Source organism: Canis lupus, chromosome 15 (assembly GCF_048164855.1).
Source record: "Canis lupus baileyi chromosome 15, mCanLup2.hap1, whole genome shotgun sequence".
NCBI lineage: Eukaryota > Metazoa > Chordata > Mammalia > Carnivora > Canidae > Canis > Canis lupus.
In genome coordinates, this window is record NC_132852.1 from 25,660,512 (window position 1) to 25,683,643 (window position 23,132).

At 48.4% G+C, this 23,132-nt stretch overlaps 1 protein-coding gene across 3 annotated transcripts in view; it reads right to left on the reverse strand.

The window, feature by feature from the left end:
* Positions 1 to 1,252: 1,252 nt before the first annotated feature.
* The window catches only part of PRAG1 (PEAK1 related, kinase-activating pseudokinase 1), a 58,340-nt gene continuing 36,460 nt past the window's right edge, over positions 1,253 to 23,132 (reverse strand). For all 3 annotated transcript variants that reach the window (XM_072776224.1, XM_072776225.1, XM_072776223.1), the window contains 3 exons: positions 22,078 to 22,235; positions 9,787 to 10,544; positions 1,253 to 2,615 (listed from right to left, as the gene is read on the reverse strand). In XM_072776224.1, the coding sequence (XP_072632325.1) occupies positions 1,422 to 2,615; positions 9,787 to 10,544; positions 22,078 to 22,235 (2,110 nt within the window). In that variant the 3' untranslated portion in view covers positions 1,253 to 1,421. The remainder of the gene's footprint in view (positions 2,616 to 9,786; positions 10,545 to 22,077; positions 22,236 to 23,132) is intronic.

The following is a 23,132-nucleotide window of genomic DNA, read 5'->3' on the forward strand; positions in this document are numbered from 1 at the left end:
AGCTCACACGTTGGAAGATTACCCTTTAGGTAGAAATACAAGGGTCTTGGGGCTGTCTCCCTTCAAATGAGTAATTAGTAACATTTTGTGTGTCTAGTTTGTGGAGGAAAGATCTGGTGCTTCCTAAATCTCTCCATGTGCTTTAAAGGCATAGTGACAAATATTGACTGCAGTGCATAGTAGGCGCAGTGCGCGAGTTGAATACGTGAGCTTTACAAATGGTAACTGGAAGGAGCTTAGGCCCGTAGGGAGACTACCGGTCTGGGAGCGGAACACCTGTTTTACTCTGGCGCTGCCCTTCTCTAGCATAGTGGAGGCAAAGGGCAGCATCCTTTCCTCCTCCCTGCCCTGCAAGGCTGAGCCTCCTGCCTCCATCACCCCAGCGCCCCTTGGGCTTGGCCCGCGGATGGCAGGTGGGAAACGGAGGGTGAAGAGCTGGCTCTCCCACCTCAGCCCCTGCTTTTGCCTCACCATCTTTCCTTTATGCTCTTAACCCTGCCCACACCTAAGTGGCCCCGTTAAAATCATTTCATGTGAACCATCTGGGGTGGATTCCGCTTCAGCCGGGCCTCTGACCATACATATGGCAACTGGCTTTAGCAAACTGGAAATGGATTTGGAGCAGTGGGGTTGATTCTGAAACTCTGCTGGGTTCATGGTTGAGTCTGGATTCCTCCTAAGAGACTGCTGGGTTGGGAGGAGGGCAGGGGAAGTTGAGAGGGACGAGTGGACTGCCGCTCTAGCTCAGAAGTGAGATCCGGACGCCTCAAGTGGTCTTGAAGCCACTGCTCGGAGGCTTAGATACAATTTAACCCACCAAGATATTAAGGCATCGGGCACTTTGGGGATAAGAGCTTTGCTAATGACTCAACCACCAGAGGGTAAACTGATCCCATGACAAGGTAGCAAAGCCAGAGTCCAGGCTTTGCTCTGTTGGCAGAACTGTCCCCAGCCTCGGCACTGAGCCAGAAGGGTACATAATTGGGCAGCCCCAGTGGCCCAGTGGTTTTGTGCTGCCTTCAGCCCAGGGTGTGATTCTGGAGACCCGGGATCGAGTCCCATGTCAGGCTCCCTGCATGGAACCTGCTTCTCCCTCTGCCTGTGTCTCTGCTTCTCTCTGTGTGTGTCTGTCATGAATAAATAAAATCTTTAAAAAAAGAAAAAAAGAAGGGTACATAATTGCAGGAGGAAACTGGGGAGACTTGGGGACCGGGGGGTGGGGGAAGCAGAGTAGGCAATGACAGCCACAGTCTTTCATATTTAGATATTTTATATATATATTACATCCAAGTATGAGAGTCGTTTGTACCATTTCCCAGGGGAGGCAGAGGTTTCCAAGGCAAGGTCGGGCATGGGGGTGGGGCCGGGGTCAGGCGGGGGAAGGGGCGGCTAGGTGCGGGGCGGGTGGGAGTGGGCTGCGCTCACAGAAGCTGCAGGAGCTTCAGGGACTGCAAGAGGGCCCCCGGCTCTGCGGCCGCCAGGTACTGGCAGCACAGCCAGTCCTCCAGCTCCACCCCGCGCCTGCGGTCCACCGCCCTCTCCGCAAACTTCATCATCATCAGGGCCCGCTTCATGTCGATCCAGTTGTGCAGGGTGCCGCACAGCACCTCCTCCGACGAGCCGGGCTGCTCCAGCAGCTCGCGCCGCGGCCCCCACAGCAGGCACTGCAGCACCCGCTTGGCCTCCCCGATGCGGATGCGCTTGATGGGGTCGGCCTCGAGCAGCAGGTGCGCGAGCTGCTGCAGGCCCGGCGAGTAGAGGGACAGGGCGGGCAGCGCGGGCAGGTCTTCCTGCCGGTAGTCCTGCTCCCGCAGCTGTGCGCGCACCTCGAACGGGTTGGGCTGGTGCAGCAGCTCGTAGATGAGGATGCCCGTTTGGAACTCATCGAACTTGCGGTACTGGGAGGCCGACACGATCTCCGGGGCCAGCCGGGCCTGGCTCTTCTTCTGCTGCAGGTTGGCGGTGCCGCCTGGCTTCTGCTTGGCCTTCAGGAAGTTGCTGATGATGAGCCGGGGCAGGTACTTCTCCCCGGGCGCTGCCTGGCAGGCGGGGGCGGCCGAGGGGCTGGGAGGGACGCCGGCTGGGAGGGTGGCAGGGGGGCAAGGAGACGGAGCGGCAGCGGGGGAAGGGGACGTGGCCGCGGCGGGGGCACTGGGGGTGGCAGAGGAGACAGGGGGAGCCGGGGTGACAGAGGAGGGGCCAGGGGGGGCCTGGGGGAAGCAATGCACCAGCAGCAGGTTCTCCAGGCACAGGTCTCGATGGATGATCCCGTGCTCCTTCAGATGCTCTAGCCCGTTGCAGAGCTGCAGCAGCAGGAAGCACACGCGCCGCTCATAAACCTCAGGTTCAGACTGGTGGCTGGCGGCTGAGTCCCGCACAAAGTCTGAGGCGGTCTGGTGGGGCACCTCCGGGGTGATGACCACCACGCAGTCCTGCTCCTGGGCAGGGGGCTGTGAGGGCGGTGCAGGGAGAGGGTCCTTGGGTGCGTCAGGAGAGGTGAGCATGCTGGAGGGCACGGAGGCCACAAAGTGGCCGCAGTCCTGCTGGATGTTGAAGTGCACCGGCACAGAGGGGCTGCAGTACGAGGCTACTCTGGGCTCAGGGGTCTTGCAGATCTGTGGGGAGAGGGCAAAGTCAGGCCAAAAGTGGAATCCATCATCCTGGGCAGCAAATAGTGTTGGGACATTTGGGTATCCGTTTGCAAAAAAGGTGAACGTAAACCCTTACACCCACCATACTCACAAATCACCTCAAAATGCATCACACAGACTTAGGCGTATGAGCGAAAAATGCACATCTTAAAAGACAACACAGGAATCTTTGAGACCGTGGGTCGGGCAAAGAATTGTCAGATGCCACACCAAAGGCACGGTCCAGAGAAGAAAAAAGTAGATAATGATCAAAGTTCCAAACTTTTGTGCTTCCAAAGATATCACGAAGGAAGGGAACAGATAAGTCATAGGCTGGAGAAAATATTTACAAAACACACACCTGACAAGTGGATTTTTTAAACACAACTGAACAAAAAACTCTTACAACTCAATACTTTGGTGATAAACTACCCAATCAAAAGTGAGCAAAATATATTAATAGGCATTTCACCAAAAGAAAAAAAAAAGCAAATGGCCACAGACACCTGAAGAGAGCCCCACTATCAGGAGTCTTTAGGGAGATACAAATCCAGACCACGGTGGGGTTCTAGTTGCCACTTGCTAGAATTCTATAATAAGAATGACAGACAATAACAGGTGTCTGTAAAGATGTAGAGAATTGGGAACCCTTACAGTTGCTGGTGGAGTGTAAAATGGTGCCATCATCTGGAACACAGTTTGGCAATTTCTTTAAAAGTTAAACATAGGGGCACCTGGGTGACTCAATCGGTTAAGTGGCCGACTCTTGATTTTGGCTCAGGACATGATCTCAGGATCCTGGGACAGAGCCCTGGGTTGGGCTCCCTGCTTAGCTGGGAGTCTGCTTGAGAGTCTTTCTCTCCCTCTGCCCCCTACTCCCCTGGCTCGCTCACTTGCTCTAAAATAAATAATAAATCTTAAAAAAAAAGTTACACATAAAATTACACAATCCAGACAGAAGGAGTGGGGTCCCTGCAGAAAAACGTGCAGGGTGGCACCCTGGTATCAGTAGGAAGACATCATCAGCCCAAGGTGTGGCCTGGACAAACTCTGAGGAGGCCAGACAGGAGTTCACACAGGCAGTCAGCCTGACTCCCCAACCCTTGCACCCGACGGTCACTACCTGACAGCAGATATGTTTGACCACTGGGGAACTCCCTTCTTGGGGAGTCTCAGGGACAGAAGCAGGCCCCCCTAGGATGTGGCCACGTCCCCTCAGGCTGCTGCAGTTTCTAGATCCAGGGAAAAATGCGATGCCTGCTAGCTGGCATGGCCTGCAGGGCCAGCCAATTTTATTGGCGCTGCTAGATGGCCACACACTATCCTCCGAGGGTGAGTCATGGAGCTGAAAGGAAACAGAAAGCTCTCCAGGGCTGGGGATGCCCAAGTGCCCAAGGCACTCTCTGAACTGGAGGCAGGAATAAACAAGCAGGTGATCTCAAGCTCCGCTGGGGAATCCCCGCAACCATCTCTCTCCTGCCTCTTCAACATCTTCTTGTTCTAATGACAGCGCCAGCCGCCTGAGGATCCTCAGCAGCGCTAATCCTCCTCTGGCTGCCACACAACTGGAGTCTCGAGCCAGAGATCGTGGCCTTCTGGCAGGCCTCAATTTCCCCGTAATTCCACTGAAAGGGACAGAAGACAGTCTGTGGTCTCTTCTCCCAAAAGGATACAGCGCAGCCTCAGCCATGCTCTACGGAAAGGTAGGGACTGGTACCCGACCCTGCGGAGAAAGGCCCCTCGCATCTACCTGTCACATCGTCCTGCACACAGCCCACGATCACCCCTCAGGCTGCTGCGCTGCCGCACACGAGGGGTCACGGCAGTGTTTATGAAGCGCCACGTGCTAACAGGGGACATTTTCAGGAGTTCTGTTGCAAGCACCTTTCCAAAGAGATTTATTTAGATTGCAGCTATACAAACCTCCTCAGCATAAATGCCCAGCCTCCGAGGAAATATTTAAAAATAACTTGGGGGGCGTGCAGGAGGGCATGGGGAGGGAGGTAACACATTTAGTAATTTCTCTATTATAGAAGTAAAACAGAAATAAAATGGCAGCACATCTTCTTCCAGACATTGCTTCCTATTACACTAAGAGAAATGATTCGGGAACACTTATCTGAGGGACGTTGTTGCAGACTGCATTCCAGCCCACCCAACTATATTTGGTTTTTATTTTTTCAAAGATCTTATTTATTGATTCATGATACACACACAGAGAGAGAGGGGCAGAGACACAGGCAGAGGGAGAAGCAGGCTCCATGCAGGGAGCCTGATGTGGGACTCAGTCCCGGGACTCCAGGATCACACCCTGGGCCAAAGGCAGGTGCTAAACTGCTGAGCCACCCAGGGATCCTTATATTTGGTTTTTAAAGGCAGTCTTCAGAAACACTATTAAATGAAAGCGGGGTGAGCCTGGGTGGCTCGGTTGGTTGAGCATCTGCCTTTGGCTCAGGTTATGATCCCAGGGTCCTCGGATAGAGCCTGGAGTTGGGCTCCCTGCTCAGTGGGGAGTCTGCTTCTCCCTCTCCTTCTGCTCCTCCCCATTGTATGCTTTCTCTGTCTCTCAAATAAATAAATAAAATTAAAAAACAAACCCCAAAAATGAAAGGGAATTTGCAGTCTTCCAAAAGTGGCCTCACATATAGATCCCAACCACCATGTACAGACTCATCTGCCGTGCCATCTGTGGATATGTGGGCAAAGTGCTGCTGAGGTTGGGGTCATTCTCCTCCTGTGAGAGCCTCTCGGCCACCAGACACCAGCCCACCTCTTCCATGTGTGAGGCACTGGCCTACTAAGCATTTTTTACAGAGTCTCACTAAATCCCAGACAACCTAACAAGGTAGGAGGAGGTAGATGCTGCTACAAAAAAGGAGACAGAGGCTCCAAGGGGATAAATTATTTGTCCAAGATTGTCTAAGTGAGATGTGTTCCAGGGATCAAAAATATGGGCTTGGGAGTGAAAAGGACCTTGGCTTAACTACAAACTCCGCAAACACTGGCAAGTTACAATGGATTCTTGCTATCTGCAGGATCTGTGTGCCACAGACATGAATGAGTGAATACTGACCCATTGCTCCTTAAGGGAAATCGAAGGCAAAGCTCTTACGAGCGTCTGGTCACAACATTTTTACCAAGTGGCCAGCACAGAGCCTTGTTTTGTGTGTGCTTCTGTCTAAAACTGCCTTAGCAGTAGCTACTGTTGATTTGTTAACCCAGAACTCACAGCAGACAGCGCCGGAACTCGTGCCTGAACGAAGCCTACCTGACATTCTCCCAGAGGCACATCACAACCTTTTTGAACTCGGGAACACTAGGCAGGACTTCAGTGCTCACTTTGGTCCTTCTCGACAGTGAAATCATCACCACAAAGCATGAAAATGTGAAGAACGAGGCAATAAATAGACCACAACAAGACACCTGTTTATAGATGAGTGCTGAAACAAGGAGCCGGAGCCTTGCCGGGTTCCACCTGGGCTGGGGATTCCCACATCGGGTGATTCACGTTTTCCCCAACTCTGTGCATGTGGGGAAAAAATGATCTGGGGTTACACATAAATTTTAATGAGTGAATTCAAAATTACGGAATCCACAAATGATGAGGATCAAGCTTATTGGTCTCGGACTGTTTTCTCCTCTGCAGTGGGGGCAGCAATAGGTCCCTTCTCCCGGGCCATGGTGAGCAGTCAATGACACAGGGCAGGTGCGGCTCTCAGCACTGTGACTACCCCAGGGTGAGCTCTCACTGGAAAAGGTTGCTATGGTGATTGCGCCGCAGGTCTGGCTGGAGCCACGTGGTGAGGCAATCCAAAGCTGGCTTGCAGGTTATTGTACAAACCTGGGAAGTGCAGCTGTCCAGGGCCTGGGAAGTGTTTCCAAGGGTCCCATTTCTCAAGGGTTATCAAACACCACTGACAGTCTGCCCAGAGAGCAAATGAAGGAGCAGAGTGAAATGGCAACTGATCTGGATGCATTTCAAAATCAGTGACTAGTCCTTAGCCAGGACCCCCAGCTTCCTCATTGTCCCGCATCTGAGAAGTCAGCACAGTGCACAGGCTGGGGAGTGGGGGGATCCCAGGCAGGTGCCCCTGAGACCTATTTTTTTTTTTTTTTTTTTTTTACAGTGCTGGATGGTTGGGGTGGGTAGAGGAAGGGGAGTGGGGGTGGGGAGGCTTCTTTACCCTCACCCCCTCTTCATCTTCAGGGAGTCTGTGCTTGGGTTTTGGTGCAAGACCACACAAACCTTTGGTTCAGCTCACATTTCAAACATTTTGCTGAGCCAAGTCCTTACTTGAAACTTTGGAGTTACAGCCTCATTCGTGGCTAAAAATCTGGGCTAAGTCACGTTTGTTAAATAAAGAAGGCCCAGCTGGCTTAACACAGGTCCCTAATTACCGAACTGGAGTTCTGGTTGAGGAATAAAGCAGCTCTGAAAACTCACACACAGCTGACGAGCCCCCCCAGCCCCCCACCCGCCCCCCCATATTCACGGAGCAGGGCTACAAGAGCTGACTTTAATCTCCCGGCTGCTGCAGGGCGCTGAGCCCACGAACGGAGGGCCCGGCGTTTAGTGGGAGCAGGTGTGAGCTGCTTTGGTTACAGGGGACTTGCATGCAAGCCCCTGCCTGGCACCAGGCACAGATGAGGTGGGCTCTGCGACAGAGCGGCGGCGCAGGGCGGGCGGGGGGAACCGCTGGGTCCCGCGGCTTCCAGATGACTGCGTTCGTCTAGACTGCAGCGCTAATGAAGTGGAACAGCTGCACGTGGGAAATGATGTTCCAAAAGCCCCCACCCCACAATCACCAGGCTGGGCACGCTTGCAAATTGGTACCGGTGTTCTCTAGACTCTAGATATTTGAGGCTCTTCTCCAAATTTCCATTTCCTGCGTCGCAGAGATGGTCTTTGAGCTGCCACGTCTCTGGCAAAGTCAGATAGGACACCCCGGGACTCTCTCCCTTAGAGGGCTATCCTCTCCTTTCCTTATGGTTTACATTTCTGATGAAATGAGGAGGAACGCTTGTTTTCAACCTCCTCGGGGAAAGCTGGATTTTCTGCATTGTTCTTCAGAGAACGTGACTGATTCTGCGTGATTGTAGGAGGTCCTGGATCCAAGCTGCACCTGACAAGCACTTAGAACTATAAAAACCAGACCCCTTTGCCCCGAGATTCTGATCGGGGCAGAAGTTGTGACAGGCAGCGCCTTAGGTCTTGCGGCAGGGTCACGTCACTTTCTACCCCATGGCAAGAGGGAGGAAGACTCTTCCACCGGGTTCTCTCCTCCTCCAAATGGAGAGGCCCTGCATGAGCCTAGGTCCAGCCTCAGGAGCGGGGTGGCTGCGGCTGATGTCCTTGACCCCAGGGAAGGGGAGGAGGGCTGGTGCACAGATCACCTCCTCAGGTTCCCTGGGGCTAGCAGGAACCCCAGGCACCTCCTGGCCTCAGTCTTCCAGCAGCTCACATTTGCATCCCTTTCACGGGCTGGGGTCTGAGCCCACCCTGATAATCGGGCTCCTTTTCAGCTCACTGGCAAGTCCACTACTTCCCCTCTACAGAATCCAGCGCCATCCTAACAGGAAGGGAAACACTGGGATTGTTTCTTTTTTGCTTTTAACTGTGGCTGGAGAGTGGCAGGGTGTAATCACTTACCAAGAAAGTTTAGATACAAAGAGGCAATGAGATTCAAGAAATCCACAGACTCTCACACAGGTCTCCTTAATGTTTTCCTCCATCTGGTGCCTGTCATCTTAGCCATACCTGCCTTGATTTCTGGACCCTCAGCTGGATCCTCCCTGGAGCCATACTGCCCCCACCACCCTGTTTTTTTTTTTTTCCTAGTAAGGTAGCAAATAATTATATGTAGCCCCCCAGAACATACAAATCGGGGTTTACCCATCTATCTTTTATCTTTTTACCCGTCTATCTAAAACTAGATATCAAGTTTTATCTAACTTGGTATCACCAAGTTCTTCAGAAAAAAAGCTCACAGTAAAAGTCACTACCATTTTCCTTGGCCAATAATCGTAATAGCTTTAAAAACCCCACTAGTAAGCAGGAAGCTACCCTCCCTCCCGAGACCATTTCATGTTCATTCACTATTTGTATTTCTTTCTAACTGGAAATAAAAGAATATCTGGGGACAGGTGATCGCAGGAAAAAGAGCTCCTTTCTCGCTCTCCACAAAAGCTTGCATTTATAGGAGAACTACAGAACTACCAGGTAACCAAGGGACAGCAAAGAAGATGAGAAAGGAGGCCACATGGAAGGACCAGCATGTGTGGCACAGACCACAGTGGCCACATGGGTGCCAACAGTTTGGCCCACTTGCTGAGAGCTGCACCCTGAGAGAGAAATGGAGCGGGGGGAAGGGGGGGGTGGTTTGCAACAGCCCTGATCTGGTGGCAAAGATTAAAGAGCTGTGTTACCTTGGGCTAGTCACTTAACTTCTCTGAACTTCGTTTCTTAACTGACAGGATGGTAGCAGAAGTGTTGAGGGTAAGACAAAGCAGCACTCCCATCCATCTCAGCTACCAGCTAGCTGTAGGCAGATTACTTAATCATGTTGAGCCTCAGATCCCCCATCTGAAAAACCTCTGTGTCCTGTGACGATACGAGGTCATGGAGTGAATCCACCTAAGACACTTGTTGCATAGTGAATGCTTCATCAATGCAATTACTCTTAGTGCTCAAGATGATGCCTAGGTCTGGCTCTCTCCAGCTCTAATATTTGAAGAACAATTATCTTCATTGGTTATCTCCCATCTTAGGTTACAAGCTCCATAGGAGACTTAAGTTCACCTCTATCTACTCAGATCTTTACAAAATGTCTGGTATGTAGTAGGCACTCTGTAAAAATCTGCCGAATAAATGAACAAACTCTCTGCTGCCTTCAAAGACAACTTGTTTCCCTAATCCAACTAGATCACACAGGTTCACTCCTGGAAGCAGAGGATGAATGTGGCATTGACACTACAAATCTCACTGCACCATGTCCTGGGCCGGGCTGAGAGTGCTGAGTGTTAGTGGGAAGCTCAGGCATCAGGCCTGCACCTGCAGCCCAGACAGTAAGAGGACCTGCTGGAGCTGTGGCCTCGTCACAGCCGGGGCCAGCTGTCTGCGGTGCAGAATGGAAGCAGGGGACAGGGTGGTACCTACTTTCACAGCATAGGTGCTGCCGGGGTCCTCGGAGCAGGTGGCGCAGTAATAAATGGCATCCCCCGAGTCACAGCAAGGCTTGTTACAGGTCAGTTTGAAGAGCGACCAGTTATTCTCATTGAAGCGCAGCTCCTTTTTCTGGCCGCCCATGAAGAGGTCCTCACACTTGGCCGAGAGGCGGACCAGGGACTGGGCATAGAGCCCCCCGAGCTTGGTGTAGGTGCCCTCCTTGCTGCTGATGCTGCTCAGGAGGCTGTGGAGATGGAGCTGGGTGCTGCCGGTGGACGCCTGGCTGGACACGCTCAGCTGGGAGGCCGAGGCCGAGGGGACCCCTTTGCATTGGAGACCGGGGCTCCCACAGCCGCTCTTGCTGCCCACCAGCCCTGGGGCTGGCACCCAGTGGCCGCTGCCTTTGAAAGTTTTCTCCAGGGGCTCGGAAGAGGAGAAGATGTGATGGTGGCGGCTCCCCGGGCTCGAGGAGTAGCTGAAGTGGGACTCTTCGTGGGCACACACATTGCTTTCTGAGTGGCTGAGGTTCAGCTTGGGACTCGCTGTTCTTGGCTTAGGAGAGCCTTGGGTCCAGAAGAAGCCGTCGGGTGAGGAGGCTGCCCGGCTCACTAACTTCTTCTGGGGGAGTGGTGGGGGCTGGAGGGGGCCACCGGGGGACACATCCTCAGTGAAGCCCGAAGGGAATGGAACAGGAGCAAAGAGCTTCTTCCCACTGTTGGTGGGGGAGTGCGCTGGCTCGGACGAAGGCCCTGAAATTGAGAAGCAGCGACAATCAGGCTAGAGGCCAATGCCATTCAGTTCTGGGGTCCTGTGGTCAAAGGAATTTATTTTATTTGTATCTACCTCTTAGGGACAGCAAATGCACAAGGAACAAAATTCGAAATGCAAAAAAAAGGTATAACGGTGTCCATGAAGTCTTCCTCCAACCCTATCCTTCTACACCCAGTCGCCCTTATGGAGGGAACCACTGCTGGCAATTTCCAGGGATCCTACCAGAGATGTGCCAAACCAGTCAATTACACAAAGGAGATATTTCACATCAGATGTACGGATCTATTCACTTCTTTTTAACAGCAATCCCATATCATCATAGGCAAGTATCATCATTTATTTAACTGATCCCCTTGTGATGGACACTTAGGTTGTTTCTAACATCTTGCAAGCCATGCCTTCAACGGCAACAGCAAACCTGAATGTGTGCTTTGAATGGATCTTTTAAAAAGTTTGCAGAGGGTACAATTTACCTATAGTAAAACTCCCCTTCTTTTTTAGTGTGTACTTCTTTGAGTTTTGACAAACACCCTGGTGCCTTTTGGGGGGCAGGGATGACCCAGAAATATCTCAGAAGGCAGAAGTACATGACTATAAATGAGGAAATAAATCTCAAGGGACCCCCAATTCCCAGAGTGGGGCATGTAGATGCTGACCTGTCAGAGGGGGGAGGCTCCATTGCAGCCTCAGCTGTCCCCCCACCCCCACCTCGCCCCCACCCCGAGAACATGGGTTCAGAATGTTCAGAAGCGTCACAGTGAGCTACAGGGCCAGTCTAGACAGGATGAAGAGAGGACTTCACTCTTTCTATCAGCATAGAAAATGGAGGTTTCACAATGAAACAAGCTCAGGTAAAACTATGCGGCAGAGGGGCGGGGGGGGGGGGGTGCCTGGGTGGCTCAGTGGTTGATTGTCTGCCTTCCGCTCAGGGCGTGATCCTAAAATCCTGGGATCGAGTCCCGTGTCTGGCTCCCTGCTCATTGGAGAGCCTGCTTCTCCCTCTCCCTCTGCCTCTCTCCCTGCTCATGCTCTCTCTCAAATAAATACAATCTTTAAAAAAAAAAAAATGTGGTGGGGTGGGGGGTAGGAAGAAGCATGGCCACTGGGCACAGAAAAGGGCAAAGTGAAATAGCCCTCATTTCTTTCTGACGGGAGGATGTCCCCACTATTTTGACAGCAGCTTTTAGGGCGGTAACAGAAGCACTAAATGTAGTTGTAGGTCGTAAAATGCATCCTAGTACCCTAAAGGTGAAAATGTGAGAGAAATGCGGGTCTCCGACTCAAGGGCACAGTGACATGCGCCCCTTGTGGAGTGCCCCAAGCTGTGTCATCTTAAGGGCAGGCCATGGGTGTCTCTGTGCCTCTCCCCACCTTGGCAGGATGCCGGGATGCATGAGGTGCCACAAACACCGGGGGCCCAAGCACATACCGAAAAGCCCCAAAGGAAGCAAACTGTTCATTTTGTGTCGATGCACGTGATCTTTCTCAGGCTGCTCCTGAAGAGTTAACAACTTTCTCTGCTCACACTGAGTCCCCCCTCTGCTTTCTCCAACCAAAGTTGGGACATATTCTGGGGACAGAATGACCCCTCCAAGGAACAAGCACTGACTCCAGGCCTCCCCGAGGTCAACCCTGGGTCTCCTTACTCAGGATACTCCGTGAGGAGGGGGGGGTCCCCTCGCCCTGGGCAGAGTGGGCACTGACCTCTGTGCCACAGCTTGAATAACGCGAGCTGTGTCAGTGAGGTGACAGCAGGGGCCTCCCGTCCAGGACAAGCCCAAATGCAAAGCTTACAGCAGGACAATCCCAAGTGCAAAGCATGCATGCAGCCTGCAGGACGCAGGAGCTGGGAACCCAGCCCCACAGTCTGGTGCAGCACAGAGAGGCTGTCGGGCCCACACCAGCACCTTCCCTGGCTCTGCTGTCTCTCTTCCCAGACCCCAGAGAAAGCCCAAGGCCTCTCACACTCCCACATCTGCAGCAGGCAAGCGCTCTTGCTGCCCAGTAGCTTATCAAGATCACAGTTACGTTTTCCTTCCCACCTCACCCTGCGTTGCTAATGACAGGCGGGGCGCCTGCCAGCAAGGCTGAATGAGTGATTTATACCCACCCAGGGAGGCCAGGGTGATTATAAACTAAGCAGCAGTGGCACAGTCAGGCCAGGCAACCTTACACACCCTTGTATTGTCCTCATGGGGGGGGGGGGGCAAGCGATAGCCAGCCATCCAGCCAGCCAGAGAATGGAGACTCTGATTGCAGCTGATCTTGGCAGGTTCTGGAACCCTGCGGTCTGTGGGACCCCTGGCCCACACTCTCCAGGAAGAGACTTTTCCCCTCTCAAGGGTGCAGGCAGCAATGGGAGCAGATGCAGGCTAGGGCCGTATAGTCACTTCCTCTCTGTCCTCCCTCTAGCAGAGGCTGAGAGAGCAGAGGGGGGATCACTCACTGGCCCCTGGGCTGAAAATGGAAAAGCAAAACCCTTATGTGTGGGGTTCTCACAGGATACTCAGCTTCAGCCACCAAGTACCCAGGTGATGAGCAAGAGGGCAGCCAGATGGAAACAGGTCCGTTTCCCGGCCTTTCTGCATTCTGGACAGCAGAACGTGTCGCAAGAGTCTGATCTCCATTTATTATCAACAGACAGAAGTGGGGGACAAGGAGGGGCAGGGGAGTGTGAGCAGAGTCTGGTCAATGCTTTAATCTGTGTCTCCAGTGACAGGGACAGCCTGGGTATGGTGAGGACTCCTTCTGGTCCCCAGTCCGGCTGGCCAGGGTGTTTCTGACAAATCAGTTTCTGGACTAGTTGCCTCTTTAAGCCTTGTGCTAGTTCCTCATCCTTAGTGGTTTGCCTTCCTTGCCCTCCCTGGACAGGTCTCCGGAACACCCCCATCACAGCCTTTTCTGCCTCGTCTGTGGTCTGAGGACAGACAGCAGGACCAGCCCCGAGCTCGTGCTATCCTCACCCAGCTGAGTTCCCTCATTTAAAAACTGACTGAATCACAGCACAGCCAAGGCCCCTTCCAGCATGAATAGTCTATAATTTTAGCCACTCTCTCCATTTTCAATCTCTCCCAATGTGCATTTTGTCTCAAAGCTGTCCCCAAAATAAAACACCTCTAAGGCAGAGGGCTCTCTTGCTTCCACGGATTCTCTACCCTAGTTCCCTCAGCTGCCCCTGGGGTCAACTTTTCAAACTGTAAGGATAGCAGGAATCTTAAAAAAAAAAAAAAAAAAAAAAAAAATTCTGTAACACTTCTTATTCCCTAGATTACCAAAGAGAATCAAGAGGTTCTGCTTTCACACCAAAAATAACTTGTGTGTTCAGGCAGTTGGAAGGAAGTGATTTTTCTCCCTTGCCCTATGGGTGTTCTCTCGATTTCCTGTGGGAACTGTGTTAGTCAGCGGCTTTGATCAGATCTACAGGTAAATCTGGCAAGGAGTACTGGGTATTAGGGGGAAAATGGTTCATTTTCCTTTATTTCTGAGATGCTAGGTGTTGGTCACCCAACAAAGCCCGTACTGATCAGAGGAGGTCACTGCCTAAGAGTGCTCCCCAACCACACACGTCCCCAGCAGGGCAGGGCTGTAGTTACCGGAACCTCATCCAGGGAAGTGAGGCTCACCCGAAATGTGCACGTTACCCGTATCATTAGGAGTTATGTACACATACTGTGATTTTGAAGTTAAAAAAAAACATTGCTTAGTTCTGTAACAGGCATGACCATCTTCTGACCTGAGGCATTCTTCTTAACTTATGGTTTCTCCCTCTCTCCTCTCTCTCTCTCTTTCTTTCTTTCTTTCTTTCTCTTACAGTTTCTTAAAGTTTTTCTCCAGATTTGGAACCATAGCTAGTGAGAAGAACACACTTCACTCTGAGATCCCCTGGGGCACCTCAGGACCACATAACAGCTCAGCTGGTAGTATTCCCAGGGCTACTTGGAAAGAGATGTCAACATGTGGCCCTTCTCGATGAAACTGATTTCTCTACCATGAAAAAAGCAGTACCTATTTGCTATGGGACCAGAGGGCTCCCGTGAAGACCCACTCTGATTCTTCTAGTTGCTTCACTCTTACATGGGGAGCCTCCTCATGAACACGGCCATAGGCAACACAGCAGCTTGATTCCTACTACAGTTGACTCTTGAACGAATGGGGTCAGAATGAATGAGTCCACTTACACGTGGTTTTTTTTTTTCTTTTAAATAAATACAGTACAGTACTGCAAATACATTTTCTCTTCCTTATGATTTTCCTTTCTCTAGCTTACTTTATTATAAGAACATAGTATAGGGCAGCCTGGGTGGCTCAGCGGTTTAGTGCCACCTTTGGCCCAGGGCCTGATCCTGGAGACCCAGGATCAAGTCCCACATCGGGCTCCCTGCATGGAGCCTGCTTCTCCCTCTGCCTGTGTCCCTGCCTCTCTCTCTCTCTCTCTCTCTCTCTCTCTGGGTGTGTGTGTGTCTCTCATGAATGAATAAATAAAATCTTAAAAAAGAACATAGTATATAATACATACAACGTACAAAATATGTGTTGTTTATGTTATGAGGCTTCTGGTCAATAGTAGGCTATTAGTAGTTATATTTCTGGGGAGTCAAAAAGTTATATTTGGATTTTTGACTGTGCGGGGGGTTGGTGCTGCAACCCCTATGTTTTGTCAGGGTCAAATGTATTTGCAACAGCTGACACACTCTGCATTTAGAAAAGCCAGAAAGAAGAGGGGACGAATATGCCTTGACACCTAAAATAGTTGCAAAAGTCACAGGCAAACCACTGGTTCAGGAAAATGTGCCTAAAAAAGTCCTGAAAAATGTTGGCCAACAGCCTGTATTCTCAGGACTCAGATTCAACAGCAATGAGAAGAATTCAAATATGTCCTGGTTTTATGCTGGTGTTAGATCACCCCGTTTCCAAATTCTGGCTTATAGCTAAGAGTATAAAAAAGGTGAGAAGAATGGAAAATACTTTTCTGGGAAGTTTGCCTCCATTACAGTTACATCATTGGTAGGTTTTTAAATGGCTTTTTTAGACTAATTGGGCCAGAGAACTCCAAACCCCAGCTCCTACATTTTTCTTCCAATTTCCTATTCTGCATATAAAGCCAGTAGCCAACCACAGAGTAGAACACCTCTGCATCTCTACAGTGCGTGTGTTTCAGAGAAGAAAAAGTGTTTCTAGTGGGGAAGTGACACATCACATATGGTGTGCTGGCTGGGATCTTACAAAGACCAAGGGGAAGGTACACTAGCTTGGGACCATTATATTTAGAAAGCAGAGAAGAAATCAGGATTTCAGTGGCTGGGATAAAACAGCTTAAAGCCAAGCAGAAAAACAGGCCAGAAGTTCAAACGTAGTACTGTGATGTTTTCTTTATTATAGAGTCCTCTCCTTTGCTGGGTTTTAATAGCTACTTTCATTGTTCTCTTCAGCCAAAATGAGAGGTAAGCTTATGCAGGAAGTGGTCAGTCCAGTTTTGAGCTGTGTGAATGAGCCTGTCTGGCTCCCTTGGTGCACAGCTCTGCCTTCTGACAGCAGCTGGCTAGAGCAAACAGAGGCCAAGGGTAGAGTCATGGTAAGGGGTACCTAAGCTCCAAATCCTTAGCTTTTGGGTCTAGCTATTCTCCAACTGCAGGTAACATGAAAGCAAATTGACTTTTCTTTTGTTTGAAAAACTTGGAGTGTTCTATGGACCATTTTTCAAAATGAGAATACAGATTGTATAGCTGGAAATGGCTATATAGATTTATCTATTCATTCATCTACTGTTTCCTGAGCACCTACTAAATGCAAGGCCTAAGGAAAAAAGCAGATGGATAAAAACTCTCCTATGGCCTGTGGCCTCACTCAGTGAAAGCCACCTAGGTGGGCACCTTGCCAATGGTGCACACAAGTGGCACTCTTGCGGGTTTCTGCCAAAACCCTCTTCCCACCCCAATGAGACGTGAAGCGGGTGGCAGAGGGAATGTTCTACCCTCCTATGTAGCTTTTTCCTCCAAAGAAAAATAGTGCAAACTCTTGTTTGGTCACACAATCAGAAAGGCTCAACAATTTTCAAAAGCTAAAAAAATAAAAGGCAGCCAAGTATCCCTTCAAAAGGATCCCTTGCTTTCTCAAGAAGGTAAATGCGGCCTGAAAATGGAAGCATATTATTAACATTTTACAACTGGAAGGAAAATGTGGCATTTGCGAGGAGTCTCTCTGGAACACTTAATCATCCCAAGAGACAACAATCAAGATGTGAATGCAATTTACATGCAAAAGAGGAGAAGCCCTGGCTCAGGAAAACTGGCTCATGGAAAGCAGTCCATGCCCACTGCCTCAGTGTGGCTCCAGAACCCTGCACTTTCAGTCTCCTGTGAGAGCACAATCATTTACAGTCTTCTCCCAAATTAACAGCAAAATTAAAAGTTAGTTCAAAGTATTTTCACATGCTGTTGATGGACGCGTACAGTGACATTTTGCAGGATAATTTGGGAACTTCTATTTAAAATGCCTATACGTTTTGACATATCGGTTCCACTTCTCTTAAGAACTTATCTTACAGATATGTCCACCAAATTATCTCAAAGTGTGCCACAGGGCCTTACTGGAGACTGATAATGAAAATCACCTAAACATGCATTGTTAAGATAGGGGTTTACCAATTTGCACCATGACAAAATATGCAGCATTAAAAAAAATGAGATAAATTTAGAGGTTCTGATTTGAAAGACTTCATGATAAACTAAGTATAAAAATGTGTCAAATTGAGGTTTATGATATTTTAAATATGGATAAAAATTTCTGAGAAAATACAGAAAAGTATGCTCAAATATGTCAAAAGTGGGAGTTGGCTTAGAGGGTATCTAATGACTTTGATTTTTCAACTCATGTCTTTCCCCATCATGTGAATTGTTATCATGTACTGACCCTACTGAAGTAAAAATAGGTATTTTAAAAATTCAGTTTAAAGGGAATTGTTTAAACTAAGGTAAAGCTTCACTTTTGTGATTCTGTAAGGGTTCAGGCCACAGACAATATTAAAAATGAGTATCTTCTCCTTGGGATAGCTTCTTCATCCTTCACTAATAAATCACTAATAATGGGGCACCTGGGTGGCTCAGTGGTTGAGCGTCTGCCTTTGGCTCAGGGCATGATCCCAGGGTCCTGGGATTGAGTCCTGCATTGGGATCTCCGTGAGGAGACCGCTTCTCCCTCTGCCTATGTCTCTGCCTCTCTCTCTCTGCATCTCTCATGAATAAATAAATAAAATCTTTTAAAAATAAATAAATCAGGGGATCCCTGGGTGGCGCAGCGGTTTGGCGCCTGCCTTTGGCCCAGGGCGCGATCCTGAGACCTGGGATCGAATCCCACGTCGGGCTCCCGGTGCATGGAGCCTGCTTCTCCCTCTGCCTATGTCGCTGCCTCTCTCTCTCTCTCTCTGTGACTATCATAAATAAATTAAAAAAAAACAAAATTAAAATAAATAAATAAATAAATAAATCACTAATAAATCTAATAAATCTCCCAGAACAGGACTCACGACTCAGCCTCTCTCCATAGGGGTGGGGGATGAGGGAGGGCCTAACCATCCACATTAGAGCAAAACACCAAATGTAATGTGTTAGACCAAACCTGCCAATTTGGGATCCAGTGCTCTGATGGCCCATTTGATAGAATACACTAATTTCAGCTGGCGGGTTTTAGATGCCTTTTTCAGGGCCGTTTTTTTTCTTCCTACAGTGTCCCAGGTAACAGCCTGAGCAGAGGAGCAAATGCTCATAAGGTCAGGCTGTCACTGCTCACTGATGTCTGATCTTTATGGACTTCTGGTCTCTCCTCCTCACAGCACCCTCCACCCCTCCCTGCCCACTTCCTGGCTTGATTTTGTTCCCCTTGGCACTTACTGCTGTCTGACATGCTAGCTTTATCGTTTTCCTTGTTCCATCTCCATCCACTGCAATGTGAAAGAAGAGACTGGGCATTTTTTTGTCATTGCTGTATGTTCAACATCTAAAACTGTACCCAGCACAAGGATTCAACAAATCTCTATCGAATCAATGACTGCATTAATGTATATATTTAAAACAATCCTCTGGGCCTTAATACTGAAAAGGAAGTTGGCTACTGTTAAGATATTTCATTAACTCGGTTGTATCCCTGGTTTGTTAGCTATAAAAATACTAACACTGACCTGGTACATACCTTCATGTGAATTCATACCTATATTCACTGTGTGGTTAGATCTCTTATCTATTGCTTGTGCCAACAGTTTCAGTTCAACAGAGCACTTTCTAATCCTCCTGTACTATGGGAACCTGGCATCTGTGATGTTTGTTAAACTGTGGAACTGAAGTTTAACATTATCCTAAATCAAAAAAGGAAAATGATCCTAATGTGACATTAGGTTTACCTATTTAAAAGGAACCATTTAAAGCATGAGAGTCTTCTGATGACCATTTGTTTCTTGCTTTGTTTTCTGATGAGCATTTGGGATGGCCATTTAGCTGACAACTTTGCCTCACATCCATTCACTACAGATAACTTCTTGGCAGCATTTGTGGATCTGTCCTGACACATGCAGTTTGTCCCTCCCAAACCAAGCATAAACCAAACAACTGCTTAGGCAGATTTTTCCTTCCACTGAGTTGATACACTGTTCAATGGAATTGCCCGCACAGACAAATGGGAAAACAGATGTGCTCTGAGGAGTAGGACATGCATACAAGCATAAAGCAGTGAAATTAATATTGATATAAAATGATACTTTGTAAACAGAAAATTTAGACACCCTAGTTTTTTAAATGCAACAAAGTTATAGATTTCAATTCTGTTTGTTTTTTTCATAAAATTTTTTTAAGGATTTATTTATTTATTTGAGTGAGAGAGAAAAAGAGTGCATGTGCATGCACACATGGAGATGGGCAGCAGAGGGAGAAAGAAACATTAGCAGACTGCACTGAATGTGGAGCCTGATACGGAGCTCAATCTCACCGAGATCAGGATCTGAGCCAAAACCAAGAGTTGGCTGCTTAACTGATTGCACCACCCAGGCGCCCCATTTCTTATAAAATTTAAAACTTTTGGGGGGGTTTGCCACAAAACCCAAATAGTAGAAAACTAACTTTAACCACTAACCCTGATAAGCTTCCAAGAAGTTTACACAAACTATTATTATGATATACTCTGGAATGACTTTGGCCTCAACTCACTCAGGTCAGCCTTTACCATAGATACAAAAACTCTGCGAAATGCATCTCTTTTCATTACTGGATTCTTACCAACAAAGCAAATAGTCTAATAGTATCCTTTGACTTAATATTTATTAGAGAAGTAGATACTACATTCTGGTCTCCAGGAACTTCAGCGTGAACCAACTCTACTTCTCTTATTCAGATCCACTCTCTCAGCTTCGGTATTAGATATCAAATAGTCACAAAAGGCGTGATAGATAAATATTTCAATATTATTTTTATGAGGTAAAAAGCAAGTAAGAATTCATGGGATTGAAAGATAATTGTTCAGGACTAGATCTAAAGCAAGCCGCCTTGGTTAACGTTGAGAAGCAGACTGAAGGGTTTCTCACATTCATGACCAGTGGTTCTGGATAGTCTCCAGATTAATGTTTAACAGATGTTACAAAAGGAGGGTGGAGAAAGAAAGCATGGTCCGGGTTACAGAGCCATAAGCAGGAGCAGCAGCTAGAAATGGTTCACTCTAAGGACCCAGAGTCTGGTAACAAGGTAGATATTTTTTGTTGATCTAGGAATCTAAATTTGGAAGTGCATTTCCATTGAATGACAGGCTCATGATAAAAGGAGAACCATAAAATAGATTTTTTAAAATTAGAAAACATCTGAGTAAGCCATCACCATTGTATCTATAAATCCCCAGTGGCTCCGTATTTCCCACTTCCACACATTGGTTTTCAGAGGTTTGTATAATCATTTAGCCTCTATCTTATACCAACTTCTAGTCCCATCTTCCCCCTGCCTGCTTCCACAAAAGTGCGTCAAGTGGTCTTACCTTTCCCCCAGAATGTACTGCTAACCCTGTGCCTTTGTTCCTCCTTTGTCATTTCTGTAACCTGCAAAGCCCTTTCCTCCCTCGAACTCCTTAATTCTAACCACACTTGCGAAGAGCTGAAGTGCCATCTTCTGTAAACGCCTTCCCTCTACCTTTCCACAGCCCTCATTGGCTCCTCTCTCTTCCGGAAGCCTTGATAAACACTCATGTTCTGGGAAGCCCAATCTCCTAGATTAGACCAGCCACCCAGAGGGCACGTGTTTCAGTCCTATCTTCCTAGCTAGACCTGAAGAGTCCTGAGAGCAAACATCATTATTTGCTGGTACTGACTAGTCAAGTGCCCAGACAATTAAGTAGAGTTCCCATTGACATGAGCTAGCTGGTGGCCATGGGACTCCACTCTACACTGCTCCCTCAGCATTGGTCATAATCCCCAAGATAGCAGGTCAGGGCATAGGGTCCAATGGTTTATGCGCCTAGCCCAACCCCCTGTGGAATAATCCACCTCACAGAATTTTTGCACAATTGGACGGCAAAAGAAGGAAGCCCAAAGATGTAGCCTCTTTGGCTACATCCCCCCCCCCCCCCCAAATCAAGACTAAGAGATTTCCTGTTTTTAAGTCTGAGCTATCAGAAATTTCCCATAAGAACAGACCACAGACTCACAGAACATATGCTCTAGACTTAGCAGTACTCATATTTCCAATGGAAATATGTCAGTGATTGTGATTTTATGATGGAAGCCTTGATGCCAAAACTACCTACTGGGAAGAAATATTTCCACAGGAGTGAGAAAGGGCGTCACGTTAGCACATGTTGAAACCTAACATGCTAAAGCGAGTTTAAGAGACACACAGGAGAGGACACACAAGCACACAAAGAATGTTGAAATGGTGAGAGGTTTTAATACTACCCATTACAACTGCAGAAACACAAGAGCGTGCTCAGAAATGTGCTCTGTCAAGACGTACCCACCTATAACGCCTTAGAGCTTCATCCAGGGAGTGGGATGGATGGTAACCTAATGAAAACTCCATGCTTTAATCCAACAAACATTTATGTAAGCACCTGCTGTGTCTAAGGAAGTGTGTACGTGTACGCACATGTATGTGCACTCATGCACACGAAGGAGCGAAGGAGATGAGGGAGAAGCAGAGAGAAAGAAACACGGAGGCTGAGAACTTGTGGTTGGCATGCACCTAATCCCCCAAGAACCAATCCCGAGGACAGAAATGCAGACCAGACCTACACATAAATGGCTCATCAGCCCAGGAATCAGTGAATGCATGGTGTGTAAGTGGAAAGAGCAGCACAGCATGAGGTACCTTGTCACCTATCCAACAGGGAATTAACGTCAACTGCTCCTGGGTGGAGTCTACCTTATGGGGAAAGCAGAACCAAGATAGTAGGTCTAGCTCGGCCATTCCAAATCTGGGCAGTGTGGCCAGGACTGGCCTTCCAGACTCAGGAGAATCTAAGCCTCCCCGTCAAGGTCAAGTCTGTTACCTCCATCACTGCAGGTCCTGGAGTCTGAGGCCAGACTGTCCGTGGAACCCGTGGTGAAGTTGACGTGGACGCCCCTGCAGGGAGGGCTGAGGCTCTCTGCAGAGCCCTGGCTCACTTTTTCCAAATCAGAGCTGCTCTTGTTCATCTTCAAAAGGTGCCTGGGAAAGATAAGAACAAACAATAAAAGCAATTAATTTGGTTTCTATTCAAAAACCAGGTGATGGGTCATGAATCCACTATGCTCCTGCAGCCTGAACAGTGCCAGGAAGTTTTGAAAAAAAAAGGATTTTGGGAAGAGAGAACGGGCACTCCTTTGAAACCTTATGCACATGAATAGTGGGAGATTTCTCAAATGTGGTTAGGAGGAGTGGGTCTTCGTAAATGTAGACAAATGTCAAAATCCGGATTTGGGATGAACTGCCTTCATATTCTGACCCTGTTGGCCAAAACATTTATGTCGCCTATTATAACATCTCTACAAAGAAAAGCTCGAACATTATCATACAAGTCAATGCAGAGAGATATACAGAGCTTGGGTAGCTTTTTTAAGATCATAGGACACAGGAAGTGCAAATTAGGACTAAAAAGGTGGGATTTCTTTTTGTCTGGTACTCTCTTGACAGAGCTTCAAAGGGTATAGGTTGTTCCTTGGAATTAAGGAAAACTTTATATCAATTTAACCAGATTTTAGTGCAATACTCAGAAACATGTTAACATAACTCTTCTTCCTCAAGTACAGAATCTGCCCTTAGGCTTTCTATGAAACCTTTTGTTGCATCTCTGAGACACCATTCCCAACATATCAGGTACCGGAATACCAAGTTCAAGAGAAAAATAACTTGCCTTGGCGAAAACAATGCCATTATCAGATAGAGCGGTTAGCTTATTGATTTCTCCTTCCCTTTTTCCAAGGACTACATGAATATTCACTCTGACCTGACATTTTCACCACACAGTGAGGCAGACCACAATCAATCTAGCTCTCTCCCTGCTGGTGGTAACCCAGATTTGTCTGAACTGATGCTTCCTTGATGACATTCCTGTTCCCACTACAG